The sequence below is a fragment of the Palaemon carinicauda genome, chromosome 37 (assembly GCF_036898095.1).
Source record: "Palaemon carinicauda isolate YSFRI2023 chromosome 37, ASM3689809v2, whole genome shotgun sequence".
Classification (NCBI taxonomy): Eukaryota; Metazoa; Arthropoda; class Malacostraca; order Decapoda; family Palaemonidae; genus Palaemon; species Palaemon carinicauda.
In genome coordinates this window covers 61491255-61509919 of record NC_090761.1, presented here as the reverse complement: position 1 = coordinate 61509919, position 18665 = coordinate 61491255, and the positions used below count along the sequence as shown (strand labels likewise).

At 39.7% G+C, this 18665-nt stretch overlaps 1 protein-coding gene across 1 annotated transcript in view; it reads left to right on the top strand.

The window, feature by feature from the left end:
- The window catches only part of LOC137629727 (beta-1,3-galactosyltransferase 1-like), a 63351-nt gene extending 53555 nt beyond the window's left edge, over positions 1 to 9796 (top strand). Inside the window, exon 5 of the mRNA XM_068361299.1 lies at positions 7572 to 9796. Coding sequence (XP_068217400.1) covers positions 7572 to 8298 — 727 coding nt within the window. The 3' untranslated portion in view covers positions 8299 to 9796. The remainder of the gene's footprint in view (positions 1 to 7571) is intronic.
- The last annotated feature ends 8869 nt before the right edge of the window (positions 9797 to 18665 follow it).

The following is an 18665-nucleotide window of genomic DNA, read 5'->3' as shown; positions in this document are numbered from 1 at the left end:
AGATAGATGTCGTTTGTCTGCAGAAGACTAGATGGAAAGTAAATAGAAATAGAGAGATACGAAAGGGGTATAAACTCTATTACAGCGGATCACGAACGGTTAGAAATGGAATTGGGATCATAATAGTTGAAATCTCGAAAGAAAAAGTGATCGAGGTTAATGAGAACAAAGAATAGGCTTTTAAAGATCCCAATGATAATAAGGTAACAGACAATAAATATAATTTCAGCTTATGCCCTCATATGGGTTGTCAAGAACATGAAAAATAAAGTGATTTAGATTAGAGTCTGAGGCTGCTATAGCTTTACTTTAATTTGGCAGCTGCTTTTCCGGTCCCATACAACAGGGGAACCACATTCTCTACAGGACCTCCGTTATATCTTGTTCGTTCAGAGGATTCAACGTTTCATATCCCGTATTGCTCATTTACTGTTGAATCGTCACTGTCATACGACTCGTGGAATAAGAAAGTCTTCAGTTTCCTCTAGAAAGCCTTAATGTCTTCAATCATTTGGATGTCGCGAGGGAGCTTATTTCATAGTCTCGGGGCCGCATATCTAAAGGCTCTGGAGCCTACAGTAGATATATATATCTAGGTTCCAATGGTTTGAAAACCTCTGTAACACGACTTGTTGGCTGCGCAATATGTAGCAATTCTCTTTAAGTATTTTGGACGACCGGTTCTGATAACTTGGTGGGTTATTGTACATATTTTAAATTCAATTCTCACTTTAATCGGCAGTCAGTGTAAATCAATTATTATAGGGGAGATCCTTTCTCTAGGTGGGACACCCTTTATCATTCTTGCTCCCCTGTTTATTATATTTTGTAAATTCTTAAGTTATACTTTTGGTATATTGTAATAGATGGAGTTGTAGTCGTCAATCCTGGTAATAACACAGTTTATCACAAGTTTTTTTTTTTTACAGAGTTTTCATCCAAGTAATTCTTTATAAAAGCATTATTTCTTAGATGTTAACCAACAGTTTTTACTACATTATTTATTTGGGCATTGAGAGACAAGAAACAGTCAAGAAATATACACCTAGATCACGAACTTTACTAGATATCGGCACCAAGTCATTATTTATGTTCATTTGAATATCACCCAAGTTTCTCACGCTGTTTCTCTTTTCCACCACCATGAACTCAGTTTTGTTCTAATTAATTTTAGTTGTTCAATTGTCATCCATTTTCTAACACTATCAAAGATTCGGTTTAGAGTTTCAGTAGTGTCATCTATATCATTTATGGAGAAGTAAAATTGTGTGTTATCCGCAAATAGTTTTTATCTTAACCATGCCTTTGTAGTATTTTCGATAGACCTATACTATAGATGCAGAATAAGAATGGGCCAAGTACACTCCCCAGGGGTACCCCTCTGTTTAAAGGTTCTTATGATGAATAAGAGTTTCCAATTTTTACACAGTAATTTTTACCAACCACGTAGTCTTTTAGGTATTCGAAAGCTTGATCTTCAACGCCGATGCACCGTAGATCATTTAGTAGTAGTTCATGCACAACTGTATCAAAAGCAGCACCGAGACCGAGTAATATTAAAATATCACATTTATCTTCATCCATCATTTCCAGCATCTCATTTACAACAGAGCAGATGGCTGTCTCCGTAGAGTATAGTGTTCTGTAAGCAGATTGGTTGCCAGGCAAAACTTCTATTACTTTTAAGTGACTGACTGGTTGTTCAAGAATTACGCATTCAAGCACTTTTGAAACAAAGGATAGATTCGAAATAAGTCTATATGAGCTTAATTCCTGGTAGTCCAGAGCATTTTTCAGAACTGGTGTGACTGTAGCCATGTTCTCCGATTTGGGAAACTTACATTCATCAATGCTTGCATTTGCTATTCTCATTATTATTTCGGCTAGACTAGAAAAGTTTCTCTCTCCAATTACTTCAGATATTGGCATAAGAACGATCGCGCAGTTTGTTTTCTTTGTTCTCTTGATAATCCTAGTGATGTCATCTTGTGTTATGTTGTTAAATCTTATTAATTTTGTCTGTGTGCCTGGTGTACCATTAATCTGATGTTGAGTATTTACAAATGTCCTGATTATAATTTCAATTTTGTTTTTAAAGAATACTCGAAAATTATTTTCTAGTTCCTGGTAACTGTAACCATCAGGTAGCTTCTTTTCGTTTACATTTCCCATTACACCATTTACGAGACGATATAACTCACTTATGTCTGTTGCTGCTTCGCGGATCTTCCTCTTATAATATTCCCTTTTTTCCTTCTCTGTAGGTAGTTATATTGACACGTTGCAGTTTTGTATTCGACCCATGTACTTTCAGTTTTTAACCGATTCCACTTTCTTCCTTTACGTCTTTTTTCCCTATTTTTCACTAAAGTCTCTCCATCAAACCAAGGAGATTGCTCTTTAACAGTTACAGTCTTTTCCATTGGTGGGCACATGGTATCATATTCACTTTTACTCACTTTTATAAGTGGTCGTAAGACGGTTAACACAAAGAGCTCCCAATAAAGTTTATTTTCTTTACTATTGCATGTTTCTGTAGAGGGAGACTAAACGTAATAAGTTTGTGCACTGGGGAGATAGTACATTTCAGTCAACATTTATATCCGATCCTATATTATTCATTCCATCACTCAAAACTTGGTTCAACGTGTGCCCAGTTAAAGTAGTGGCACAGTCGACATTATTCACCAGTCGATATGATTCTAATAACTCACTAAATGGCAAAGCGTCAGGATTTGATGCGTCTTCCATCCAAAAATTGAAGTCTCCACAAATAACTAATTAATTTTTCTCCATGATAATCACCTCAATGAATGCATCTAATTCTTAAAAAAAATACTATCGTTTGTTCTCGGAGGTTTTTAGACTGTTACAAAGGATATTTTTTTTTTTTTGTAAAGTTTATTTCTATATATTCAAAGCTTGTTACACTAGTTCTTTCTAACATTTTGAGATTTGAGTAACCTTGAATAAAGAGTCTGACACCCCCGCCAGACCTACCCAGGCTACTCTCTCTCGATATGTGAAAGAAGGTGTGTATGGGGGGGAGGGGTTATCATTTCACTGATCTTAGCCTTGTCCAAGTCATTTAACCCTGTTTCAGATAATGCTAGTATGTCCAAATATTTCTCGCTTATCAATTCTCGAATTTGAATAGTTTTATTACCTACAGATTGTATATTTACATAGCCACAGTTTATGTCGTCCTTAGCAACCATGATCACTACTTACTGCAAGTCTTTTCAATTGCAGTCTATAGAATTTACTATGTGGTCACTTGGTTTGTTCAACTTTGTGCAGTTAATAGCCTTTGACACTTGCGAATTACACTCCTTGGTGGAATGTTTTCTTGAACATTTCCAGCAGACTTTATAATCATTCTTAGATTTGCAATCTTTTTCAAGATGTCCATACCTCTGACAGTGGTAGCAGGTGATCATGTGGTACTTATCACGTATGTTATAAGTACTCCCATCGTAACAAAACATTCTCCCCATTATCATGAATAGCCCTCCGAACTTCAGGATCACATTTCAGCACATAGTGGGTAGTCCCACCTGAAGCATTTTTCTTCAGGACTACAGTTATCCTCTCTTATATATTTTGGATATGGTACAGGCAACAATTTCTTTGAATCAAAGCATTTACAACATCATCTTCATCATTGTACACATTGGATATCATTATTTTTCGTTTTTAGTTTTCCGATTTTTCTCGTTTAAGTGTCGGCAAGCAATGTCTGAATTTTTTTTTTCTTTTTTGCAGCCTTAACTGACTTCGAGTTAAGTAAAGGAATGTCTTTAGGTGTCTGTTCAACCTCAAAATTTTCTTTCAGTAATAATAGTTGTTGTATTTGTTAATTTAATTACCAACAGATTTTTATCAACTTAGTCAACATATGTCGTTTTCTCCGGTTTTGGGTCCATCAATGTTTGAAGTGTTGCTTTAAATAATTCCAAATTCATAGTGAGATTATCAACTTTCTCAGTGAGGCCAGTAGCCTGGGTGGAATTGGCCACATCTGTGCTAAAGTCCGCAAGTTTGTTTTCCAATTCAGCGATTCTTGCGTCTTGTTTGCTCAGGGCCTCTTCTCTTATATTCGCATATTACTTCAATTTGGATATATACAGTATAAATTGTCTTGTGTGACTTCACCTACGCAGTGTGGGCATAACTAATCTGGTTCTTTCGTTCATTATCAGTGATGCCTTCCACCATATACACGCATTTCTTATGATAGAATTTATTGCAATCACATCCTAACCATTTTTTCCGGTCTTCCTTTGTGGTTTCACATATGAGGCAGAAATAGTGTACTGTTTCTTCTCACTTAAGTTTCTCCATAAGATTTACTATAATCTTTTCAATGATATTCTAAGTGAGAAACAAAAGCGAGTGTTAAACGGAGTTCTGCGCAAAACACGTCCACACCTCAGAGGAGAAGCTAATCATAGCAGCAGACATGAATGGCAAGAGTAGGAAGAAGGGATGGATATGAGGAGGTACATGGAGGCCTTGGGTTTGGAATTAGAAATGAAGACGGGATTACGTATTAGAGATGGCTCAAAGTTTTGAATTGACATGTATGAACACTTGGTTTCAGAGGCTGGATAAGCATCTGATAACCTATGCAAGTGGAGGAGTGGAAAGCCAAACAGATTACATATTGGTTAGAGAAGAAGACCAGAAAAATGTGATGAACTGTTAGAGTGACTTTGGGGGAAGCTTGTGTTGAACAATATAGACTGGTAATGATGGATTGTAAAATGAAAGGTAAAAAACCAAAAGAGAAAGAGGTAATCTAGAATTAAGGCTTGGGACCTTAAAGGATAAAAGTGTAAGAAATTTAGGAGGATTGTGAGTGAGAGAAAACGGGAAAGGTTGAACTTAAAGATTGGACAGGGTAACAGAGTGAAATATATCTGGTTGGGTATGAAAGAAATATGTGTAAGGGAAACGGACGAATTAGTGAGAAGAACCAGCGGATATAGTGTGTCGAAAGGAGAAAAGTGGTGATGGAACAGATAGGTGCGAGAATCAGTTATAAGAAAGTCGAAGAAATTTAAGGTCTGGAAAGTTAGAAAGGCATAGGGATCAAAAGAACGGTACAGAGAAGAGGAAAAAGATTCTAGGAGGAAAGTAGGTATAGCTATTGGAAGAGTGGTAGAATAGTTAAATGAAAGGCAAGGAACAAAAGGAAGGAGAAAAATATAACTACAAGCTGCCACTAGGGACGGATATTGTTCATGAGATCGGCATTGTCCCTCGTTGATTTCGCTCATTATCACGCACTGCACTGTAATTTTGCTACTAACAGCGAGTTTAAGAAGATTACATGATAGCTGTGGCTTTTCAATTGTAGATATTACCATGGATTTGGGCAGGGACAGAGAAACTATGTTTCCCATCAATCCCTGAAATTTTCATTTGGATATGTGAATTATTTTAGGAACAATTTACTCCACCACCATAAATACACATTCAACACGAACCGAAATAAACGTGTGCTGGGGCTTTTCTTTGGCAGATATCAGCATGAAAAATTATATAGAGAAAGTAAATATCCCTCCCATAAATCCCTGAAAATTTCATATATACAGTAGATGTGAAGTACTCTACAAGTAATTTATGCTGCCGCCGGAAATCGGCCTCTCATGGATATCGGAAAATAACTACTGTGACTTTTCTATGGCAGTATCAATACGAAAATTGGTATGAATGTAGTTCACATAACACCCATCAAATCCTGTGAAAATAATTTGGATATCAGTGAACTCTAGGAGTAGTTTGCTGCTCATCACTGATTTTTCGGCTAAAAATCGTCACATACGAACTAAAGTCACAGCCAGGGCATGCCTAAAGCAGGTATGAACATGAAAATTGGCAGAAACAAAGCTTATATATATCCTAATAATCCCTTAAATTGCATTTGAATATATTTATTGGTATAGGAGTTATTGAACCCGCCACCGAAAATACCAGCTACTCCCCCCCCCCACCCGATGGAATGACTGGGCTATGGGTTGGGTGAGATTCGTTCGCGAAAAATTCGGCATTTCATATAAGGTCATTCACTTCGTACGCAACAATAAGATTTGAAACTTGAGGAAAGGCAAAGACAAGATTTGGATCAACAAGTAGTCATCTGGAATAGAGATGGAAATATATTGCATAGGGATGATAACATTGAAAGAAGATGAAGATAATGTTATGAACAACTATTGAATACTGAAAATGAGAAAGAGGAGCTGGGAGAAGCATAAAGGATGGAGAGGCCAATGATGGAGATACAGAATACAGAAGTGAAGCGGGCATTGAGTATAAAAAAAAAAAAAAAAAATTTGCTCTGAGTATAGGGCGTATGAGGTAGGCGTACATCTGACGGGAACCATTAAAACTACAGCCTTTTGTAGGTTAGTTTGTGTTTACGTTTAACATACGCATGTGTTCGTTAGGGACCGGTTTGACTTGTGAATAGGTACGTCACTTAGCAGTCGAAGGCTGGGGCCAACCTGTCATACCCAACACTGTTAAACATACAGTATGTGCTGTTTTTAGTTGTAGTAGTGGAAAAAATTACAATTTCCTATTGAATAAATATCTGGTCTCAATCCACAAGCTGTAATGATTATTAAAAACAATTTTGGCTAAATAATTTTCAGTTGAAAATTTTTTTAATTTTCAAATATAACTAAAGTTGGACGTGTTTGGTTGCCAACTACCATTAAATCCTCTTTCGGGAGGAACCGGGAGCAAGATACGAGAATGTGTGATCCCAGCATAATGTCACCAACTTAGCAGAAAAGTAACTACACCCAGTCACACAAACAGCAGCAAAAACATTCCACCTGGTGGAGATTATAGATCATTCTTTATTTAGTCAATAATTAGTTTTGTATGAAAATTTGTACATGAGGAATTTGGGAAATATTCCTTGGAATTTCACTTCTTTTCGAAAATTTGAAAAAAAAAAAAAAACACTTGAAAAACTAACCATGCTGTGTATTACGCATTGTGGTGGAAACTACAACTGGTTTAGATGTTTGTTTACCTGAATATGTAATAAAATTCGAATAACCGTTGTACATGTAATTAATATTAACCTAACACACAATACACACAAAATATAAAATGTTACTGTGATAGATGAAGAATTGCAGTGTAGAGTCCCCGACTAGGAATTGCTGCTAAGGTAGGTAATAAAATCCTCTATTTCTTATTTACCAAATTCTGGTCAGTTGATTAAAGGGTGCGTCTTACTATTTTTATTGCCTTATGACACAGGAAAAAGGTATAACGAAATAGTTTTTTTCAGGTGATACATTTGTATTTTGAAAATGCCAATTAAATTTGAGGATATAACTGATCTTGAACAGGTTTTACACTCATAATCGTACAATGTTCTTCCCATGCTAGTCTTTAGTTTTTTCCTTACTTACTATTATACCTGCATGTATGTTTGTTAGTGTGTGTGTGTATAAACATCTAAAAATCTTAAGAAATAATAGAAACTGGTAATTTCACACGTTCCCAGTTATTTTTTTTTTTTTTTACCAAAGTTCCTTCAACAGAGAATTGTGGGCGAATCAAAAGTATTGGAAAAACTCGCTCATGCAGACGATGTTTCTCGTTGGTCTCCCCTCCACGAATGAGTTACAACACATCATCGAAAAGGAATCCACTGAATATCACGACATCATTCAGGTCGGATTAATTGACTCCTACAAAAATCTCACTCTGAAGACACTGACTATCTTACACTGGACGGAACATTTCTGTCCTAGTGCGACCTGGATACTGAAGAGTGACGAGGATGTTTTTGTCAACTCCTTTGCCTTGAAAAACTTCCTTGGCCAGATTATAATGAGAGATTTACCCAGAAACGTCTTCGTGTGCAAGGTGAATAAAGAGCGCAAAGTGTGTAGGTCTAAAAGAAAATGTCCTGCGAAGTGGATTATCCCAGAAACGCTTTATGCTGAAAAATACTATCCGACTTACTGCAACGGTCCAGCTTACATCATCAGCAGACCATTGGCTCGCCAAATTTATTATGTAGCTAATAAAACGAACCCATTTCCGATGGAGGATGTCTATTACACCGGCATTCAGGCAGAAGGTCTGAACCCTCACTATGTAAACCTTGCAAGGTCAAATTTTCGCTCAAAGTATCATCGATCAACATCTTATAACTGGAGTAAAATGCCCTTGTTTATAGTTCATGTAGAAAAGATAAAAGGAAGAAGTTCTGAGCTCTGGCAGAGAATCTTACAACAATACAAATCAAATATCCTAGAATAATAACAGTCCTTTTATCATGACTTTTCCGTAACATTAATCATGGAATTCCTGTCGCCTCACACCTAAACTTTAGTTTCATAGTTTATTAATAGTTTAAAGGGCTGAAAATGGTGGTAGGCTTGCATCTTAATGACAATATGTAACAATCAAGCTTGACAGTATCTAGGTGACAGAACTTACAATTTTCATATCTTAATGTAATTTGAATAGCTTTATACCACTGCAGGTTTTTAGTAATGAACACCATTCCTTAATGAATATAAAAAATCCTTCATTGCAAGAAAAGTGATATATCTATTTATGCATTCAAGAGACAAACCAATGTGTTTAACTATAATGGACGTCATAGTCAAACTTGGGAAGGTTTTCACATAGTCAGTCATGCCTCTCGAAAGCAATGTTCAATAAAAGAATTTGGGTCCACCAAACAAAATAAAATGTTTAAACAAAGGAATCTGAATTACACCCATTAAACTACAATGTTTAAATATGAAATCTGAGTCATACCAAACAATCTACGTTTCAACATGGAATCTGAGTCACTCCCAACAAACTATAACACTTAAACATAGAATTTGAGTCAGAACAAAGAAATTACTAAGATTAATATTTGATTCTGAGTCATACTCAACAAATAGTATCGTTTAATCATTAAATCTGAGTCAAACCGAACTAGCTATAGCACTTTAGCATTGAATCTAAATCACACCCTACAAGCAGGAACGTTTCAAATTCTAATGTAAGTCACATGTAACAAGCTAAAACACAAATCTTAAATCTGAGTCACATCCAATAATCTACTATGGTTAATAATTGAATAGGAGTCATATTCAAATATGACTCGGAGCCAAAAACTATAAGGTTTAGGGAGTGAAGTTAATCATACTCAATAACCTAAAATGTTTAAATATTCAACATGAGTCATAAGTAATAAACGACTAATTTTTAACACCAAATCGGAGTGTGGCCTATTATTATTTTTCCATCTTTTCAAAATCATTATTGCCTAACGGGGCCTCTACAATGAGAGTGCATCAAAGTTGAGACAAGCCCAACCAAAGTGTTGGTTTGGCATGAAATCAGAATCAAACTCAATTACTGCAATGTTTCAGTATCGAATTTGAACCCTTCTTATATACACTAAATTAGAGTCAAATCCTTCCTGAGAGAGCCTTTTACAGAATCTTAGCCAATCTCCAGAACACATTTCTGTTGAACATTAGCCATGACAAACTACATGTTTTTCTTTCATTAAGATTGATTCTTATAGATTAGATGTATAAATTTAGGGATAAATCCCCATCAGTTGGGGCTGAGAGGCCATTCTGCTCTAATGTGCAACTGCTGGAAAGCCCTGCCCTTGCAGTTTCAAGTAAATGTTGGGAGGCTATACAGCAAGAAAGAAGTTAGGAAGAGAGTACTTAGGTATATCAAAAGGATTAAAAAGTGTACACAGCTAGGGTAAAAGGTTAAAAAGTGAGTGAAGCTAGGGTAAAAGGTTGAAAAGTGAGTGCAGCTAGGGTAAAAGGCTAAACAGATAGTAAAGCTAGGGTAAAAGGTTAAAAAGTGAGTGCAGCTAGGGTAAAATGTTAAAAAGTGAGTGCAGGCAGGACAAAAAGTAAGCATACCTAAGGGGGAAAAGACTAAAAAGTAAGCACAGATATGGGTGAAGGATACAGATGAGCACAGCTAGGGGATACGAGTAAAAAGTGAGCACAGATATGGGTGAAGGACAATAAATGAGCACAGTTAAGGGTGAAGGATAAAAAGTGAGCATAGCTAGGGGATAGGGATAAAAAGCGAGCACAGATAGGGGTGAAAGATAAAAAATGAGCACAGGTAGTGGCGAAGGATAAAAAGTGAGCACAGCTAGGGGCTAGGATTAAAAAGTCAGCACAGATACGAGTGAAAGATAAAAAGTGACCACAGATAGGAGCGAAGGATAAAAAATCTGAACAGGTAGTGATGAAGGATAAAAATTGAGCACAGCTAGGGGCTAGGAGTAAAAAGTGAGCACAGATATGGGTGAAGAATAAAAAGTGAGCACAGGTATGGGTGAAGGATAAAAAGGGAGCACAGATAGGGGTGAAGGATAGAAATGAACTCAGGTAGTGGTGGAAGATGAAAAGTGAGTACAGTTAGGGGTTAGGAGTAAGAAGTGAGTACAGCTAGGGGCTAGGAGTAAAAAGTGAGGACAGGTAGGGGTGAAGGATAAAAAGTAAGCTCAACTATGGGCTAGGATTAAAAAGTGAGCACAGATACGGCTGAGATAAAAAGAGATCACAGATAGGGGTGAAAGATAAAAAGTGAGCACAGATAGGGGCTAGGAGTAAAAAGTGAGCACACATAGGGATGGAGGATAAAAAATGAGCACAGGTAGTGGTGAAGGATAAAAAGTGAGCTCAGCTAGGGGCTAGGACTGAAAAGTGAGCACAAATACGGGTGAAGGATAAAAACTGAGCACATATAGGAGTGAAGGATAAAAATTAGCAAAAGGTTTAACAAAATCATAATCATTCAAAGGTAAGAGAGTATTTTTATATCAAATATGTTATTTGTACTGATAGTAAAACATTTTGAAAATCAAATTGGAGTCTTGCCATAAAACGGATTTTGAGAGAAGCGAAAAATCTATTTTTGGGTGAGATAGCCATGTCGTCCTGATGGAAGGTTCCTATAAGTAGCTTTCAAAGGGATATTTGCTACAGTGATATTCCCAGAGAATTTACCTTTAGGTCTCCAGAATTCTAACTCCTGGCGTGAATATCCTTAAAATTTCTTTTAAGGGTATCGCATAAATCAGGGGACGTATATCTCGATACGACACATAGCAATCTTTCACCCCGAATAGCGTTTTCGCTTCGGGGGGGGGGGGGGAGTGGCAAAAATAGAAGGGGAGCCGTTATCAAGGTACCCTTCCTCCCGTACTTCTGCTGAGTACCTAGATGGCACTGTATCCAAGATGGCGCTTATTCCTTGTAGCGTTGAGCATGGTGCTACAGATATAGTAATTTCGGGAGGGATCCTGCCAAGGCCTTTTCTGTAGAAAAGGAGGGCGGGTCCATCAGGACGACATGGCTATCTCACCCAAAAAAGGGATTTTGACGAAGGAAAAATCTATTTCTGGGGAGAGACCTGTAACGCCTGGTGAAAAGGTCCTTCTTTACACTTTTCTGATATAAATCTTCCAAATATACCAGAGAAAGATAAAAGCATGGAATGCAGAGGTTACTACCCTTGCGCGAGCACCTTGTGGGTGTCGTGTATACATCAGGGGCGTGTGAAAACCACTATTCACAGGCTGTCTTCCATTTAGATAATTCCTTCATCAAAGGGAAGGGCCGTAACAAAGGCCCTAGAAACCACACTTGGACCATGCCACCGTCACCTAACACGAGCGCCCTCTAGGACATCCTTCTGTTTTGGACTTGCTCGAGTAGTTGTGTTGTTTGAGCTCTCGGTGTTTTTTCCCGTGATTGGAGTTAATTCATCATGACTGACGCTGCTACTTCACCTTTACCAGTGTTAAGTACCATAGTTTGTTTTGACAGCTTTTTTCAGTACCGGGCATTTGTTCTCTTTCCAGTAATGTGAATTTTAATTTTGGGAGCGGATTGGCCTTCCTCAGTGTTGGCAGCCATTTTGGCGTTGTTTGTTTCGCTGGTATTTCAAGTTAATATTGCCCTTCTGGTACTCTGTCATCTAGGTTATATCACTTACGATTTATGACCATTATCATTATCATTATTTTATTATTGTTTTTACTATGGTATTTTTTTTGCTAGAAAGTCCAATTTGGACGAAGGAAGAATAACGTTCTTGCCTTTGTTATAGTTTAAGTACCCGCCTCGGGAAGGTGGTCGTTTTTAGACTACAGTATATCTTTATATTTATTTGTTACGCTGTCGTTATTCTTCGTTCTTGGTTATTACAATTTTATTATTATTCTTATATCATATTATTGTGTGCTTTTGGTTCTTTATAATGTAACCATGAGAGCGTGAGCATGGAGTTCTCGTGTTCTGTTACTACAGTTACGAGTTACCCTTTCTCTCGTTTTCTTTCTTAATCTCGAGTAAGCAGAGGTGGATTTCCCGTTTTCCGTGTTATACGATCACGAGTTATCCCGTCCCCCTCTTTTTCTACGGGTTTATGATATTACGTTTGATGATATTTACGTTTTATTGATGTGGTTACTGTTAATATAGCTAGCATTATTAATAGGTTCCGTTCGTGCATGAGTCATTACTTTGGGCTCGCTTTATGCCGCCACCTGTGTTCCGTTCTCTTCGGAACGTTCACCCTCTCCGCCTTGAGTTCTACTCCGCTATAATGGATACTCATTGGGTTGGAAACTAGTCAGATATTTGGAGTGCAACGGTGAAACCCGGCACTCAGACTCCGGCTTCGGCCTTATGCACACGAACCTTTTTCATGATTAATCACAATTTCATTATTACGGTCCTTTTTCACCGGATCTCCGGCTTCACCGGAGATCACACAGACGTTCAGCATTGAGGTTAATATTATCTTACCGCTGATGTTCACAATTTCATTATTACGGACCTTTGTCACCGGATCTCCGGCTTCACCGGAGATCACTCAGACGTTCAGAACCGAGGGTAACATTATTTTACCGATGAGGTTTATAGTTACATGTTACGTGGTTACTTGACTTTATATATTAATTTGTAGCTCTAGCTAGCAATTATAGAACCAAGTTAGGCACACATAATTAATGTTATCCAGAAAAATGGCCTCTCAAGGCATGGTTGGTTTCGACCTGGCTTTTTCATTAGAAGGGGCTAGCGTTCGATCCCAAGTATGAAGTAGAAATTTATTTCTATTTGAACACGATGTTGTATGGATATTTATCCATATATATACATATATATAATTAAATATAAGCATAAATATATACATATATATTATATACATGTACAAATATATACTGTACATATACATATATATTATTGTTTTATAGATACTTTGGTTGATCCCAGCCTGTGAATAGGATCACTGACCAGAGTCTCAAGGAACATCCAGACTTATGTCTCCTTTCTTTTACAGAAGGTCCGCTGCGCTGCCAAGAGCTGCCCCGCTGCCTTTAATGATCCCCTGGGCCGAGACCTATGCCGGTCTTATGCGCATTGTGCCATACCCTTCTCTCGGGATCCGGAACAAGCCCCCTACATGGTATGGTTCCCGGAGCCATGCACGCTCTGCTACGAGCTGTCCTCCCTACTCCTGAACGAAGATGTAAGTTGGTTCTAATTTGTTCCTTTTGGTATCCTTTGGCGATGATTTAATTTGTTCTTGATATATGTATACATCGCTTATTGAGGAGAACGGTCTTCTCCTTCATCACTAATCCCCTCACCTCTTTCAGGATGATGATGAATCTCTCCGGGCTGCAAGAGCGGCTCTTCGCCCTTGGGTGTCAAGATTTGGAATGAATGCTCCATCTGGCGCACCCTATCTCCTCAACGGAGACATGGCCTCTCGCCGGTTTCCGGGCTCTACTACTGCGGCAGTTCCACCGGAGACAGTGGCCCCGTTAATTGAGGTGGTTAGAACAACCATCCCAACGGAAGAGGAAGCTTTATTGGAGGGGGACGTGTCCTCTCTAGAGTTGGACGTCGAACCCATGGACGAGCAAGTAAGTGGTGATGAGTTTTGAGCCTTCAGCTTTGCCATTATCTGTGTCACCGGTCCTTGGACCCTCAAAAGATCCTGATGTTCATATTACTTTGCATAAAACCGTGACTGCTAAAAGACGAAGTCCGCTAAGTCCAGGGCTTCGTCAGCGGGTCGTGCTCAGGATCCCTCCTTCCCCGCTGACCTGGTCAGGGATATGGTTAAAGAGCAGATACAACGGCAGATACAACACATTCTAGGGCAAGCCAAGGAGCTATGACGGAGCTCAAAGATATGGTGGCGAATCTGATCCGTTCAGGAACTCGGATGTCTCCCCCTTCAGCCCCAGACGCATCGAAGTAACCTCCTTCGATAAAAACAACCCATAGAGATTTGCCTTACATGCTCCATATATAGATGGTACCATAACTCTGGATGGCATAGGCGTCCGCCCTCTAGGGGACCTGGACTTGTCAAAGCTAAACTCTTACATTCTCTGCGACAAGTTCCGGATGTTGACTATCTCTCAGGTACGGACCTTACTTCCCCGTGGGGCCGTCAGCACCTTTCGACCTTACCGACGCCTATTATCATGTGCCAATAGCTCGAAACTTCTCCTTATCTAGGTTTCCGCCTAGGCAGGAAAGCCTTTGCGTTCAAAGTCATGCCCTTCGGCCTCAACATTGATCCCAGGATATTCACGAAACTGGGAGAGACAGTGTTAGAACAACTCAGGAACCAAGGGATACAGATCATTGCTTATCTGGACGGTTGGCTCATTTGGGCCCGGTCGGCCATGGAAGGCAACAGAGCTACGAAGAAAGTACTTCTATTTCTCGCCAACCTGGGATTTCGGGTCAATCTCTAAAAGTCCCGCCTGCAACCATCAGGCCACTTAGAATGGTTAGGCATTCAGTGGGACCTTTCGAACCACATGTTGTCTCTTCCTTCCAAAAAGGTAAGAGAAATAGCTTCCAAGATCAAGAATTTCCTCAAACACAAACAGGTGTCCAGAAGAGCCTTAGAAAGAATCCTCAGCCTTCTCCAATTCGCTTCAGTAACAGATCTCCTATTAAAAGCCAAACTCAAAGACATCAATCGAGTTTGGAGAAAGAGAGCTACAGTACCTTTAAGAGACAAGGTCTCGAAGATCCCCTCTGTTTTGAAAATGAGACTACGGCCATGGTCCGAACCGAAGAACCTCTCCAAATTGGTTCCTCTACAATTCCCACCTCCACAAGTGACATTCCATACAGACGCGTCTCTAAGTGGATGGGGGGGTTACTCCGAACATCAGATGTTTCAGGGCTCTTGGTCACCCGCCATGAAACAGTCCCATATCAATGTTCTCGAAGCCATGGCAGTGTTCTTGACCCTGAAGAGACTCTCTCCTCCGAGGTAGATTTTTCACTTCGCTCAAAATCCGTTTTTTGGGCTTAAGCCATGTCGTCCTGATGGAAGCTTACCAGAGAATTACTAGAAAGTACTGTATCTGTGAATTTTTAAAGTGCCTTAACCTTGGGTCAATTTTTCCCTATGGTCATCCAGACCATTGAAACATATAACGTTACCGTTATACACCATTACTGCTAAACATAAACCATGTTAGTGCTTCCTGCCCCCTGCAGGGAAGAGTCATACTAGACGTAGGAAAGGAGTCTCAAGGTTTGCATATAATGTATGAACAAACATAGCATCAACTACATACAGGTCTCACTGTTTGTATAACATATTGGAACAAACATTACTAGATAATGTTTGCATCACATATAAGAACAAGGGTATTAGCTATACATATTGTTCATAAGTAAATATATGCAGTTTTATTAAGGGTAAGAAAACTGATACATTTTATTAAAAATCAATTGTAGGGCGAAATAAGACGCAAATACATATTGATAGTATTTATTGGCAATAAATGACCAACATAAAGTAACAGGTATAACATAAATGTTAATATATGTAATAAGAAACATATCAATCAATCATAACACAGAAAGTTTTTGTTTTCACCTGAAAGGGAAATTTTCTAATATGAATTTCTGTGATGTTGAATATCTATTCACACAGTGTAAGTACACACAGCACAAGTGTTATCTATATGTTTCTTCCCCTCAAATAATCAGAACAGTCCTTAGTGTTACCATGGTGACACTCACTTCAAAAGAATTGCACTGAGAGGTGTCAACACCTTCACCCGTAAAATTGATGGTCCCAATCAATTCACTGTTCATCGCAGCACTAGACGACAGGTTTTAGTACACTACCTGCCACCACCACGTAACGCTTGAGTTACTTCGCATAATGCTTGTAGAACACTCTGGATGACTTCCATCCAGTGTATGAGCGAAGACGCTCAAAATCCATATACTGAAAAAAGTTCAGTGATGAAGCGATTTTCCTTGGATCATGACCTGCGGGTGTACTGTCAGGATCTGTTCTGCGAATAAAATAGGTGATTTTCCCCCTCAGTTGTTTTAGGGATAGGTTTGATCCTGAAGTTTCTCCTTTAAAGAGCTGTCCTCCTCTGAAGTCTGAAGTTCTTCGAAGATAGACCTTTAGACACTCCACTGGACACAGCGAGATCTTCCTTCAGAAGGCAGATTCTCCAGGGACCCCATCTCTTGGTGGGTAGCTCGTTCTTAGCGAGAAATGTTGGATCAGGAAAAAGATTCAGTTCTCCCACTTGTGTGAACTGAATATGGCCCTCATCTCTGGCTAGGGCCACTATTTCACTAACTCTGGCCCCCGAGGCTATAGCAAACAGGATAATGATTTTTAGAGTCAACTCATTGTTCACTGTTGAAGCATAGTGTAGGACCTTGTCCAAGGACCATGAAAAGGTCTTCGAAGGGGCTTCAGGCCTAAGTCTAGCACATGCCTTCAGGATCTTGTTAAAGATTTCGTTTGACAGGTCTACTTGGAAGGTGTATAGTAGAAGTCTAGTCAGAACTGACTTACACATAGTTATCGTGGTGGCTGCCAGACCTTGTTTATGAAGGTGGATAAAGAAGGACAGACAAAAGTCCATTGAGATTTCTTTTGGTCCTTTTGCTTTGACGAAAGCAACCAACTTTTTCCAAGATGATTCATATTGTCTTCTGGTTGACTTAGACTTATATTCTTCAAAGAAGTCTATACTGCCTTTCGATATCCCAAATCTTTTCTTTACTGCTAAGGAGAGAAAATCATGAGATGAAGGCTTTGGGTTCTCTGTGATGAAGCGAAGACAGTCGACTTCTGGACCTGTTGAGACTGCTGGGTCCAGCAGAGGGACCAGCCTCAGCTTCAGTTCCAATACCAGAGGGAACCAGTTGCTCTTTGGCCACTTGGGAGCCACTAGAGCTGCCGTTTCCCGAAAGGATCTCAGCTTGTTGAGGACCTTCATTAAGAGATTGGTCTGAGGGAACAGGTAGATCCGGTTCCATCTGTTCCAGTCGAGGGAAATGGCGTCCGTCGCTTCCACTAGAGGGTCCTCGTATGGGGCCACATATCAAGGTAGCTTCTTGTTGCCGCTCGTCGCGAAGAGGTCGATCTGCAGTTCCGGGACTTGACGTAAGATGAAGGAGAATGAGTCTGTGTCTCGGGACCATTCTGACTCTATCGGCGTGAGCCTGGATAGAGCGTCCGCCGTCACATTGCGGAACCCTTGAAGGTGAACTGCTGACAAATGCTATTTCTTCTTTTTCGCTAGGCGGAAGATGGACAAAATCACCTAGTTGATTTGGGGCGATCTAGAGTCATGACGATTCAGACATCTCATTATCACCTCGCTGTCCATGATCAGTCTTATATGGGCTGATTTGCAAGGGGAGAGTTTCTTCAGTGTCCAGCTATATCTGCCTCCAATTTCCTAACTGAAAAGGTAAGGTGGACTTCCTTCCAGTCCTTATCTTCCATGGGCAGGGCTAAAGATAATGGTCTACACTCGTCGAGTGTAGGGTAAGGTTTGCCAGCCTCTATTGCCTTCATTACAGCTTTAAAACCCTTTGATGTAAAGGGAAAGGCTATGGAAGCTGGAGCAAGAAAGGTGGGATGCTTCTTGCTAAGGGCTGACACTTTAGAGTTAGTGTAGCTCTTCTGCTTCAGGCTACTTGACAAAAGAGTCTGAGCCTTATCATGGTCAGATACTATGACCTCCTTAGGTTCCGTCTCTTCCTTCGATGCTGGTTCCAGCTTCAGACGGACGAAGCAGTCTGGGTAGGCTTGAAAACTGGGCCAGAAGTCAACATCTTCGATAGGGATGGTCCCCAACTTCTCTGAGATAAAGATCTTGCCATTGGTAATAGGCATGTATTCTGCATACCTTCAGAGATTAACGTCAGAGCAAGTTGGGAGATCTTGAACCCTGAGTCTCTTGTGAGACCCACGAGATGCGAGTTGGGCGATTCTTCTCTCCATTTTCGCCTCCCTTTCTTAGCCTTGTTTGCGAAGACTCTCCATCAACACCGTGAGATTGGCCAGTGCCTGTCTCACGTCATCCGATGGAGGGGCAGAAGATGTTGAAGGTAATGGCTCACTAGCCGGAACTGACGGAAGGGACTCCTATTCGACCTCATCATCTTCTTCAGGAGTCAAGGTGGAGTCCTCCGCGAGACCTTCCGCTAGAAGGTCCCTCTCGGTGTCCTCAGACACCTCAGACATACTCTCTTCTTGATGGATTCCATGCCTTGCATAGCGTCGGTGACGTCCGTATCTACGGCAATCTGGAAGCAAGGGATCTCAGGTCG